This window comes from Dreissena polymorpha, chromosome 11, assembly GCF_020536995.1.
Source record: "Dreissena polymorpha isolate Duluth1 chromosome 11, UMN_Dpol_1.0, whole genome shotgun sequence".
NCBI classification, from domain to species: Eukaryota; Metazoa; Mollusca; class Bivalvia; order Myida; family Dreissenidae; genus Dreissena; species Dreissena polymorpha.
Genome location: NC_068365.1, coordinates 21619130 through 21631612, shown reverse-complemented (window position 1 = coordinate 21631612; position 12483 = coordinate 21619130). Strand labels below are relative to the sequence as shown.

Below are 12483 nucleotides of genomic sequence, written 5' to 3'. Positions count from 1 at the left end.
GAAACCCTGTCCAAACCGAAAGCCTGTATGCGCATGGATTACGGTCCAAAGTATATCCTGTTCATTATATATGTAATGCCATGTCACAAACCTACACCAGTTAATAAAGTGAATGTTTTCAAGGTAAAGATTAGAAAACTTCTCTTTATTGTTTTATCATATTTGACCTCAAACATACACTTTAGACTTTGAATTTTTACCTAGGAGCTTGTGTTTGCAAGCACAACTACATTTACATTGGCTAGTAAATTCTGACAAATCCTATTTCAGAGCAAGATTACGTTTTGGCCATCTACCATTTATGTTGATCTTATGGACAACCCTCAATTGTCCTATATCTGACATATGACTTTCAAGTTACATTGTTTTACCGTTTGTTCATGGTTTGTGTGTGTGACACTCTTTTTCTCTTTGTTGGTTGCCTATGACTCGTTTATTTAAAGTCAATTAATTCTGGAAAAACTTATTCTGTCGCAAATATATTGATACTTAATTTCGAAACATTTTAACCTGACCATGAACATAGGAACTTGGTTCTAGCGATCGAAACTATGTGTCACAACAATTGGACAGATGCAGAGTATTTTATAAAACCCATCTATGTGACCAAGTGTAAAGGACAGATTTTTTAAATTTCACAATCAACTTTTTCTCATGTTGACCCTGATATTATACATAATAGCCCGGTAATAACACGCGACTATTTTGCCTTATGTTTTTTCCACAGATAAGTGGCAATACCATTTATGCTGGACAAGTTTATTTTTTGTATAAAATGTGAAGGTGTGATTTCATTAAATGCACAATGAACTTGAAATAGTGGCACTAAGTTTGGACAAATAGTCCTGGTTCTTATGCTCAGCAATAAGTGTAATCATAATGATTACGTTTTTTATTTGAAATTGTGATTTAAATATCTACTCAAAGTACCTAGATAGCAGGAAAGCTGAAAAGAGAAATCTCACCATCCTGTATAATATCACCAGAACCTATCTACAAAGAAGGCACATCAGAAAAGATCTCAAAAAAGCGACAACGATAGACCGAACATTGCAAAGATCTTTTAAACTGACCCAAACGATCAGAGAGACTGGTCTTCCAACCTGCAGACACTCCACGCAACACCAACCATCCAACACAAGCTGGGATAAAAAATGCCATGAAGACGGTAAAAAAGTCAAATAAGCATCCGAACAAGATACAGTTACATAAGAAACACAAAAGACATTTCCACCAAGAAAACCCTGCTGCTTCCCATACTGCAGATGTCTGGATGGAGGGAAGATTCCCAGCATAATGGAAAAATGACACCTGGTAAAACTTTCAAAGAAATGAGACCTTGGACTCTGCAACAATGGCGAAGCATCATGCTACTGTCCGTGCCGATCAAGGTACTAGCCCGCACCATCCCGGAACGACTTAAAGATACGGTCGACAAAGAATCTGACGAGAATAAACTGGCTTCATGAATAACAAGTCGTGCATAGACTAGATCGCCGCGCATCAATATAAAGAAGTGAAACTCCAGCTGCTGGACATTCATACATCGAATGCATTAAAGCTTAATGTTAGACCAATCGCATATCCAAGACGAAGCACTTTCAAAAATATTTAAATAAACATGCGATTGTTGTATAACCTGGTTAAAAGGCATGTTAACCCTAGCAATTGAAACATAATAAATCCCAATAAACACTGAACCAATATTATCCTAAAACTTTAGCATGTAAAAATGAAATAAAATATATTTATAGCAATACTTCACATTCTGTTGCTTTTCAAGGTATCAACTGCTCATTGTTAACATTTAAATGGCAATTGCATACCCGCAAAACGATTGGTTCGTTGCACGAGAGGCATTTACTGTCTTTGCCGTTCGTCTGGGCTCTTTACATTACACTTCAGTACGGTTATGTGATTGCAGGATTGCAATGCTGCAACTGTACAAGTCAGGATTGTTAAGGCATATTTGAGCTCGTGCGAAAATGGTAAGTGCTCTTAGCAATTGAATATAACCAGTAATGAAGTAAGGAGTACATGATACGAAACATACGAATTAAGTGATTATATTAGACTTGGACGGTTTACAAAACAAATGAGATCTTTGTTCATTGCAATTGCAGCTTAACGTGCGAAACAATTTTAAACACGAATTGGGTATGTTATGTAACACTATTTCAAATACTAATTCAATCATTGCGATGCAATAAAAAAGTGCGATAAATAATGAGACAAGTGGGTTGTATATATTATTATCTTAATAATGAACTTGATTTGAATTATACTGGCGCATTAATTTTTCTTTTTGTTTGACTTAAGGCATTACAAAGCTTTTTCATGTTTGGTTTCCTAATCTAACGTAATCCACAACTACATGTAATACAGGAAATAATATTAATTAAACATAACCACATTTCACTGTGTTATTCTACTTGTATCATATGTTTCTTTGATGCATATGAAATATTCAATGCAGTTGTTTACTAAGCAACTGTATGATTTAAAAAGGTTTTGGCAAATATTTTGCAATGCTTGATGGCTCAGTTTAATAATTTTTAAAAAATCAATCAATGATAAGTTGAATGCCGTGTAATTACTGTAACAAAAGCGGTAACTTTGTTTGTTGTAACTTTTGAAATCAGATACCATGGGCTGCACATGGAGCACAATGATCTCGATTTAAATGCATTCATTATGTCCCGGGTAAAGCTTTTGTTAATACTTATTGATCGAAAAAGCCCATGTAAATGCCTTAATTATTCAGTGTGCAGAACAGATATTTACTGTGATATCTGTCACGCTGTTTTCGAAAGTCAAGATATATATCAATGCTCTGCTTTGTATTTGCCAATAAATTTATATTACGCCTGATTCCATATACTTATCAAAAAATATGTGCAATCATAAGTATGTAATATAATAAGACGTACATAAACCTACATCATTTATTAAACAATATATAAAACTACTCTATACAAACACATATATGTTGTCTAGTTGTTATTTAGAGTAGTAAGCATATATTTTGTTTAAGAATTGACATAGTTACGATAATTTTTTTATTTTATGGTTTTATATGATGTTAATACGTTTGACACAAGCACTGTTCAAAGTCATGCGCAAAATGAGTGCACATTACCAACCAGTATTTGCATAAGGTGTTTTAAGATTTCCAAGCAACGCCTTAAACCTTATTCCAATTTATTTTACCTTAATATTTCAAGAGTGTTGTAATTATATGTATTAAGAGTTTGGCCAATTGTAGTTTCCACACCTCATAATTTGGCTAGATTATGGTTGCCTACTTAAACATACTTTTAAATTTGTTTACTATTATTTTAAAACAAAATACACAAAATACACAGTCATAAAAATATCCGCTCAGAAACATACATATGTGCTATTTGGATAATGGCTCCAGACTGTCTACGAAACAAAAAACATTACACGTATGCAATACCGGGATCATGTCACGCAAACCGTCTGTAAGTTTTTTAGACGTAGCCTAGCGACAAGAGAATGATTTAGCTTAACATGATACATCAAACAACGTTTTTATTTTTGTATGGCGTTCAATTGTACAAATTCGTTTAAGCAGCCGTTGATGTGACATTTACTTGTCCATTAAGAATCCTTACCTATGAACAATTGGTGGTTCTGGTCAATAAAAAATCACACATAACATTGAGCCAATAGCTAAGAACTCGCTAATGTTAGGTTACTCTATAGTCCATGCAGGCGCCATGGATTGTGAAAGTTGAAATTTTTGTCGTCGGAGAAATGTGTTAAAATCAATCGTGTCAATCGGCGGCATAACAGTTAAAAGCATTCCCAAAACCATATGCATTAGTTCGACGTTATAGTTAAAAATCACTTTACCCGCCTTTGAATCGCACATCAATCCATGTTTATCTTTTCCTAGTGATTTGAAAACTGTCTTATCGACTGCTTATCAATAAAATATGTTTAATTTTGTAGTAAATTTAATACAAATATATGTATATTATATCATTATTAGGCGAACGTAGTTGTAAGAATCTGCATGTTGCTGTCTGTCTTCGTATCCACACTCCTGGCGCAATTTGATGTGCAGCCGCCTGCAACCTCTGCTGACACTGACTGTTGTAAGTCAACCGGCACCATATGTTCAGTGACGCTGGTCATTGAACACAAACTTACGATGATTTTTGAAAAGGATAAAGACCTAATTTTTCCTAATTATGGTAAACTAAGGAGTTCAAAAAGAAACCGTGATTTGAGCGATGACGAAGAACGCCACGTTATTACCGCCGATGGTGCAAGTTCAAGATTAGTCATTACGATAAACGGACAGTTTCCCGGTCTCAGAATTGAAACATATGTCGACCAAACGCTCAACGTTAAAATCGTCAATAAGCTGCACACGGACAGCGTCACGGTTCATTTCCATGGAGTTCATCAGAAAGGCACACCGTGGATGGACGGAGCAGCGTTCATAACTCAATGTCCGATTTTACCGGGTCAAACGTTCACTCATGTTTTCAAAGCGTATCCACCCGGTACTAGCATGTACCACGCTCATATCGGGGACCAAAGAAGCATGGGCCTCTACGGTGCATTTATAGTCTATCCAAGAAAGGATCCTGAGGTAATTGGCTTAAACCAAATCGTGATGTTGTTACAGGACTGGAATCATTTGATGGACCCAGAAACTGCTTACCATAGAATGATTACTGAACAATTTGAAATGTCATCTGGAAGAGTAATCAGTACAACTTATTCCATAGACAGAGCTCAATTTTCTAGGTACGAGTTTCAATCAGGTCTTATAAATGGAAAAGGTCGTTTCTATTCGACAGCGACGGCTCATAATGGCAACCCGCTTGCTCGTTTCTATATTAAATCCGGGGTGACTTATCGATTCCGGCTTATAGGTGCCATGACCCTATATCCAATGCGAGTATTCATCGAAGGACAGACATTTTTTGTTCGTGGATCAGATGCCTTTGACAGAGAACGAAGGAATTTCAGTCGATTATAATTCACCCTGGTGAGAGGTATGACTTTTTATGGACGAGTCCGAATACTACCAACCGAAGGCAATACATGTTCGTTGCAGAAACAATTGAAACTCGAGAAAGCCACGGCAAATATCACGCCGCGGAAGCCATTCTTGAAATGGTCGATTATAAAATGTCAGCAACAAATTTAAATCCATCAAAAGCATGCGATATCAACTGCTATGAGTTAAATTACACATTTTTAAACTGCCCTTACCAATTTGAAGCGCCTACAGATCGCGCGACATGCATTACATTCAATGATATAAACAAACAACGATCCAATACGTGAAAAAGAAAAGATTCTTGGAAATCGGGTAGATAACGAATACTTCTTTAGCTTTGGATTCCCTGGACGAAATGGCACTACCCCTGGATCGGTTAATGCAAGGGAGTTCATATTTCCTTCCGTCCCGATACTCACTCAACCAAATGAAGTAACCACAGGTTGCAACGAAGCTCAATGCTCACGCGATGGTATGTGTCAATGCACATACACACACAAAATTCCTTCCAACAAACTCATTCAAATGGTGTTCACCAATATCGGCATCGGAGCTGGCTGGTCCCACCCAATCCATCTACACGGTCACTCGTTCTACGTCATGAAGATGGGCCTGGGATCATACAACCCTTCGAAAGGTCGTCTTGTTGCTCCGACTACAGACATTGTTTGCACTGACAAATTCGAGTTCTGCAGCACCATGCGATGGAGCGATGCATCTTGGGATACCGGAAATGTTCCAGGAATGAACGATGATCCGCCGCAGAAGGACACCATTATAGTACCAACTGGTAAAATGTGTTTTATTTACTTGTTCTCACTACGATTATTTATTTATTAACTCTCAGATATTTAAAAGCGGAAAGTGTCGTCCCTGATTAGCCTGTGCGGACTGCACAGGCTAATCTGGGACGACGGTTCACGCACATGCATTATGCCCAGTTTTCTCAGACTCATTTTTACTTTCCGTGATGTTAGTTAGTCCTAGAGAGGGGCCCGTTAAAAACACTGTATGGAGTACGTTTCTAATGATTGACACATATCTTGCCGTCTTTAACGTACCAACTACGGAAACCAAAAACCGAAATTCACAAGTTCATGAGTTTTTCAGGGCAATCATTGTGATATTTAATTGACAATTCAATGTGAAATTATATTGATCATACTCTTAATTATTTTTATACGTTCGCAAGTCCGATACAGGCTATGTATTGAAACAAACACGGACATAATGGTTGCTATTGAAAATGTATCTATCTAGCTATTTAAACTAAACAAACTAGTTAATATCTTATTGTCGCAATACGTATTTGTATCATATTAATTTAAAGTTAACATGAATACATGTTTTGTATTGTACAATGCTGATTAATAAGTGTATGGTATTAAGGTGGCTATGTGGTGGTGCGTTTTATCTCCGAAAACCCCGGTATGTGGTTTCTGCATTGTCACATCGTCCTGCATAACACCAATGGGATGATGATGGTCATAGACGAGGGGGACAAAAAGCCAGCTACGCCCAAGGGATTTCCAACATGTCGGAATTTCGAATTCAGTGGTCAGTGTGTTAACATGTCATATTAAAGGATTGAGTTACATTTGTATTTGAATAGCATGTCCTTCGTCATTCTGAAAAAGAGCCACTGTTCAACTTAATTATTTGTGTAATCTTAAACGTGCGGATCCGTTTTATGACTACTTAAGATTTACGATAATGCATTGTTTTTCTAATGTATGTAATAAAGCAATCACATCTGGAATAAACGAGAAAATAATTACTTAAACATGTGTGTTCTATTATTCTCCTTCAGCTCAAACTTAGAATTGATTTTATCATTTTATCTTGACATATTATTATATAGACAACACAAAAGGTAACGCCCTAGAGCGTTTCTTCCTGATGAGAAACAATACACAAGATACCCTGTGGTTTTAACTAAATAGTCAGTTTACAACAATTTACTATTTGCTTTTTTTAAACTCACAACGACACCATATTTTATCAATGGTATTCCTTTGATTAACAAATACTAGTATACTGAATCTTCATCTTCATCAACACTTCTTACGCTTTCGTTTAAAACAATTGTTAACAAAGACCGACAACAGTTTCTCTATTTTTGGAAATGAAGAATAAAGTAATGAAGAAAAAAATAATATAGAAATATGTAAAACCGGTATAGACAGAATAAATACTGTAATTTAAATATATAATGTTTATTTAATACTGTGTTTTGTTTGTTTTCTGGACTGGTTTCCGACATAAGCTCTGCAAAGCGGTGTTATGCCTTCGCGATCCAGTCTCTCGTTATTACCTTTTGGCATGGATTGTTCATCGTGCTGTAGAAAAACAATATATGGGTTGTGTGTGCTTACTTTACTTCTTTTTACAGATTTCGGCGACTGTGTTTATGATCATGCTAATTTTTAATATTTCATTGTCTGTTCGTTGCTAGTATATATACGTTTAGAAGATTTTTCTCCACAGACCATTTCATATTTTACTCCTCACTATATATTCTTATTGTTCACCTTATTTTGTTTTATTTAGTTAAGTTTAAGTCAGTTTATACACTATTTACAATTCCAAAATATTTGCATTGACAATCCGATATGACCGTGATAAGGATCGATTAAAACCTTTTTTAACTCATAAAAAATAATGAAAAAGTAGCTATTGTTAATAGTAATAACACATACAACTGCAGGTAATTTATGTATTTTGTAACTGATTTCAAAAACAACAAAGTATAAAGGATGTGATGTATATATTTCAAAGCTTCACACGATAAAGATCTAAACGTGCAACAATGCAATTTGAATAAGTATAAAACACGAAGCAAAACCTATCTAGCCCTGAATCCTTATTACAGCTTTTACATAATTGTGTATATGCAGCAGTATGAAGCAAAACAAGGTTACGTGTGATGCTTGGGAAAATCAGAACAAGACGTTAAGGTTATGCACGTATCCGAACAGCAAATTAATCACCACGTAAATATTTTGAACGATAAATAGTGTACCATTAACTGTAAAGATACAGCACTCTTGATAAGGAACTTAAAAAGAAACAAGTTTTCTTCAAATATTGTGAAAAGAAGTAAAAAAGAAATATAAAGAAGTATCATAACCATTTGTGCGAACAATATTAGGACTTAATACATAAAATATAAATTATGAACTTATATTGTTTTAATTACCAGCATAATTTGCTGTTCAATATGTTAAACACACAGTGCTACAATTATTAAGTAAACATTTTAATATTCTAGTAGCTAACACGAGCTTATGTTTCATAATATACAACTCTGATTGTTTATAACTTGTGCTTCGTCATACAAACATTAATATCATTATAATTAACCCTTAACTATAGGCATTATGTGTTGCCAAATGATACAATTTTTAGGTTTTCTAAGCAATTAACAATTGTTGGATTCTCTTTTTACTTCTTTCATTAATTGCCTATCGGTACATTTGGTTAAATAATTCAAGCTGTTTCAAAACAAGGTAGAAGCTACATTAATTACAGATGGGAGCGATAGACAGCCGAGATACCAACTGTACCGATACCGAATACTAGCAATATAACGTAATTACACAGACATTCGATAGCTTTTAACAGTCGCATGCATGATATTTATGAAATTTGAGCTAAGTTTAGCTCGATTGCCTCAAAAGCCAAACTCGTTATGTGAAATCAATTTACTTTTGCTCGATTGCCTCACAAGCCTACGCGTTTTGAGAAACGGTTATTTTGTCCTATTTATTGCAGCACCTAGAAAGCCCAACGGTTATTGATGCTCGTGTAGGATCTTCTTTTAAGAGGCCGCTAAAGATCAACTAATTTATTTGAAATCAATAATATCAATTTTATTTGTTTTGACGCACTTTTCCCTTGTAATGTGTACGCTAAGTACAATACATGTATGTGTATTTTAACGATTTCAGTTGCGTATTTTAGTCAATTCACTTGGTATTAAGAGCACTTTAAATCGTTTTCTAGTACACAACAAGTAAACAATATGTTTAATACACATTTCCTGTGTTAAAACTCAAATGATTTTTCAATGTTCAAATTATAATTTCAATGCCAAAGATTCTTGTTTATTTACAATAAAGATTTTGCATAGATTTTTAGTATAATACTGTAAAACAAGTAATAATTATTTTCAGTAGTTCATTGTCAGCGTGTATATGCGAATGAATAAAATCATTTGTGCATTTATGATATATAGTTAATCTGTATTAAGGAATCGAGATTATATACTAGTAGAACAAATATCATATATTTTTTCGACTTGTCGTGTAGGTAGTTTCTTGACATCTTATTTTTTATCTTGAGTAAATTGAAACCTGTCCAAACCGAACGCCTGTACGATTCGCATGGTTTACGGTCCAATGTATTTCCTTTTCATTATATATTCAATGCCATTGTCATAAACATACACCAGTAAATAAAGTGAATGTTTTCAAGCTAAAGATCAGAAAACTTCCCTTTATCGCTTGATCATATTTGACTCAAACATACACTTCAGACCTTGTACTTTTACCTCAGAGCTTGTGTTTGAAAGCACAACTACATTTAAATTGGCTAGTAAATTCTGTCAAATCTTATTTCAGTGCAAGATTACGTTTTGGTCATCTACCGTTTATGTTGATCTTTACATACGGGCGGATGTAGCCTTGTGGCCACCAGTACATGAAAATGTCTAACTTTTTTTAAAAAGCCCTTACTATTGCGAGATTAAAGTTTCTTGTATCTGACATATGACTTTTTTTCATGGTTTGTGTGTGTGTGTGACTCTCTGTTCCTCCTTGCTTGTCACTTCTGACTAGTTTATTGAAAGTCATTTAATTCTGGAAAAACTAATGCTGTGGGAAATGTATGGATAGTAAATTTCTATACATTTAAAATTGACCATGGGCATAGGGACTTGTTTTTAGCGATAGAGACTATGAGTCACAACAGTTGAACAGATGCAGTGTAAATTTTAAAACCCATGTATGTTTGAAAAAGTGTAAAGGACTGATGTTTTAAACTTGGCATTCGACTTTTAATGTTGACCCTGACCTTATACATAATAGACTATTTGGGCTTATTTTATTCCACAGATATGAGACAATACCATTTATGCTGGGCAATGTTATATTATGGATACAATGTGAAGGTAGGATTTCATTTAATGCTCAATGTACATAAAATAGTTACAATAGGTTGGGACAAATGGTCCTGGTTCCTAAACTCAGCAATAAGTCTAATCATTACGAATACGTTTGTTGTTTTAAATTGTTATTTGCAAATCTACCTATAATAACCTAGATAGCAGGTTTTGGAATTATATTATGATCATCATCATAATTTCTTCCAATAGTGCGGAATGTGACACACAACTATGTTTTCAAAATGTTAAGTTTACTTGTTTATTAACTGCAACCCATTATATATATATAAAAACATGTAACGAATACGAACACATGTGTATAACATGTCTTATTCAATTATTTTATGTTTAAAGCTATATATTCAAATGAGATATAAATGGCGATTATAAACAAACACGCGAACTTACACGAAAACGGTTAAGAAATATTTTGATACTTACCAAATCATACGCTGATAATAATAATTTTTCAGAATGAGTATGCAATGTCGACAATTGCAACGAATGTCAATCCACAGTGAAACAACGTTATACAGTTTAAATAAAAATACGTGTCTGTACTTTAATCTTGACTTTCAAACTGTGTTAAATATTTCACCGTAAACGTGTTACTTTAATTAATTTAATGACGCTTTGATCCAGAAAACAGAGGCGGTTTCATGTTTTTAATTAAGATGGGGGGGGGGGGGGTCTTATCATTTTCAACCACAGCTCATCTTGAATATTAAAAATATGCAATCTATTCAAACAAGCAAAATTACATTCCTGACTAACACAAATGTAACAATTACGTGTTGATTATTATTATCTGGCCAGTTTGGTCGTTTGGGGAAATGAGGGGCGATGGCACAAAGATCCTCGGTTTGTTGTGGGAGCTTTGAGTAGCTCATCTATGGGGAGGTACGTTCACTCTTTCACTTTGTCCATCCAGCTTTTCTTATTAGAGCCTTGAAGGCGACCTCTCTCTAGCGTAACCTGGAGCACATTCTTGCACAGTGAGTCGCCTCTGGTGACGAGTCAAAACCAGGCCAACGTTTGTTGTTGACGGTCGCCAAGAAGGGTTCTGTTGGACCAGCAAGTGCTTCTGTCATGTTCCGATGTTCCCGTTGGTCTTGTGCTCGATGTAAGAGATGCGGCGCAGTCTTCGAAGACACTTGTGTTCGAGGGCCTATAGCGTGCGTTCGGTGACCGCGTAAAACGTCCCGGTCTCACAGCCGTTTAGTACGATGGAGAAAACGAGGGACTTGAAGAGCCTGTACTTTGTGTAGAAACAGATGGAGCTGCCTGACCCTGCCTGCTCATTTTGACCATTACTGCCCCTTTGCGATTGTATTCGGACTTCAGGCGTTCTGGTGCCAATCCTGAAAAGGTTTGTATCCAAGCACTTGGTTATGTCTGCACAGGTGTTGTTCGTGCTGTTTACCATTATCTTCGACTTCTCCGAGCTAACCATCATCCCGAATGCTCCTGCTTTTTCAGAGAAGTGAGATCTTGGAGTTCATTGCCACTCATAAGGTCAATTATATCAGCGAATCTATTGTTTTGTGATGATCATGGAGTTTCTTCTAGATTATCGTTTCAAGAAAAAGATAGGGGAAACGGAAGGGGAGAGCAAACAGCCGTGACGGACGCACACGGACGTTCTGAAGAAGTCATCCATATGTCCAGTGAAATGTACTGAGCTGCTTGTGTTCCGTAGATGTCTTAGATAACTTTCACCAGCATTTCGTCAATATTTAACTTTCTCAGAACCTTTCATGCCATACGCGGTCGAAATTTATCTCCAAGCCAATGAAGTTGTGGAAAAGCTAACGTTGGTATTGCTGGTTTGCTAATAAATTAAACTCTCAGGTTAAAAATTTGTTCAAATGCCCCTTTTCCAGCTCTGAATCAAGCCTGCTTTTCCGCCAAATTACACATGCATGCCAAATATAAAGTTGCTATTTTCAATATTACAAAGGTTATTGCAAACGTGTAACCAAGGTTAAAGTTTGTGACAGACACACAGGCCCAAAACAATATAACCCCGATCATTCGATCCGGGAGCATTAAAATGACACCTGGTATGGTACTGGCGAAGTATCATGCTACTGTCCGTACCGATCAAGGTACTAGCCCGCATCAACCCTGAACGACTTAAAGCAGGACAAGGCGTGCACGGACTTGATCGTCTCGCTCAGACATTTTACAGTTCTTGGAGTGGCAGTCAAGGCTGTATCTTAACTTCGTTGAAATCCGCAAAGCATTCGATAGTGTTGACACAGCGATCATTTTG

General features: G+C 35.8%; 1 protein-coding gene across 12 annotated transcripts in view; it reads left to right on the top strand.

Annotated features, from left to right (window-relative positions):
* LOC127850289 (uncharacterized) overlaps positions 1 to 12483 on the top strand; it is a 243542-nt gene that overhangs the window by 194521 nt on the left and 36538 nt on the right. For 2 of the 12 annotated variants that reach the window (XM_052383221.1, XM_052383217.1), the window contains exon 3: positions 6434 to 6601. The exons of 8 other annotated variants lie outside the window; for them this stretch is intronic. In XM_052383221.1, coding sequence (XP_052239181.1) covers positions 6434 to 6601 — 168 coding nt within the window. Of the gene's footprint in view, positions 1 to 5316; positions 5487 to 5681; positions 5835 to 6433; positions 6602 to 12483 lie in introns of those variants that run through there. 2 more of the 12 variants (XM_052383218.1, XM_052383227.1) reach the window with 2 other exon arrangements.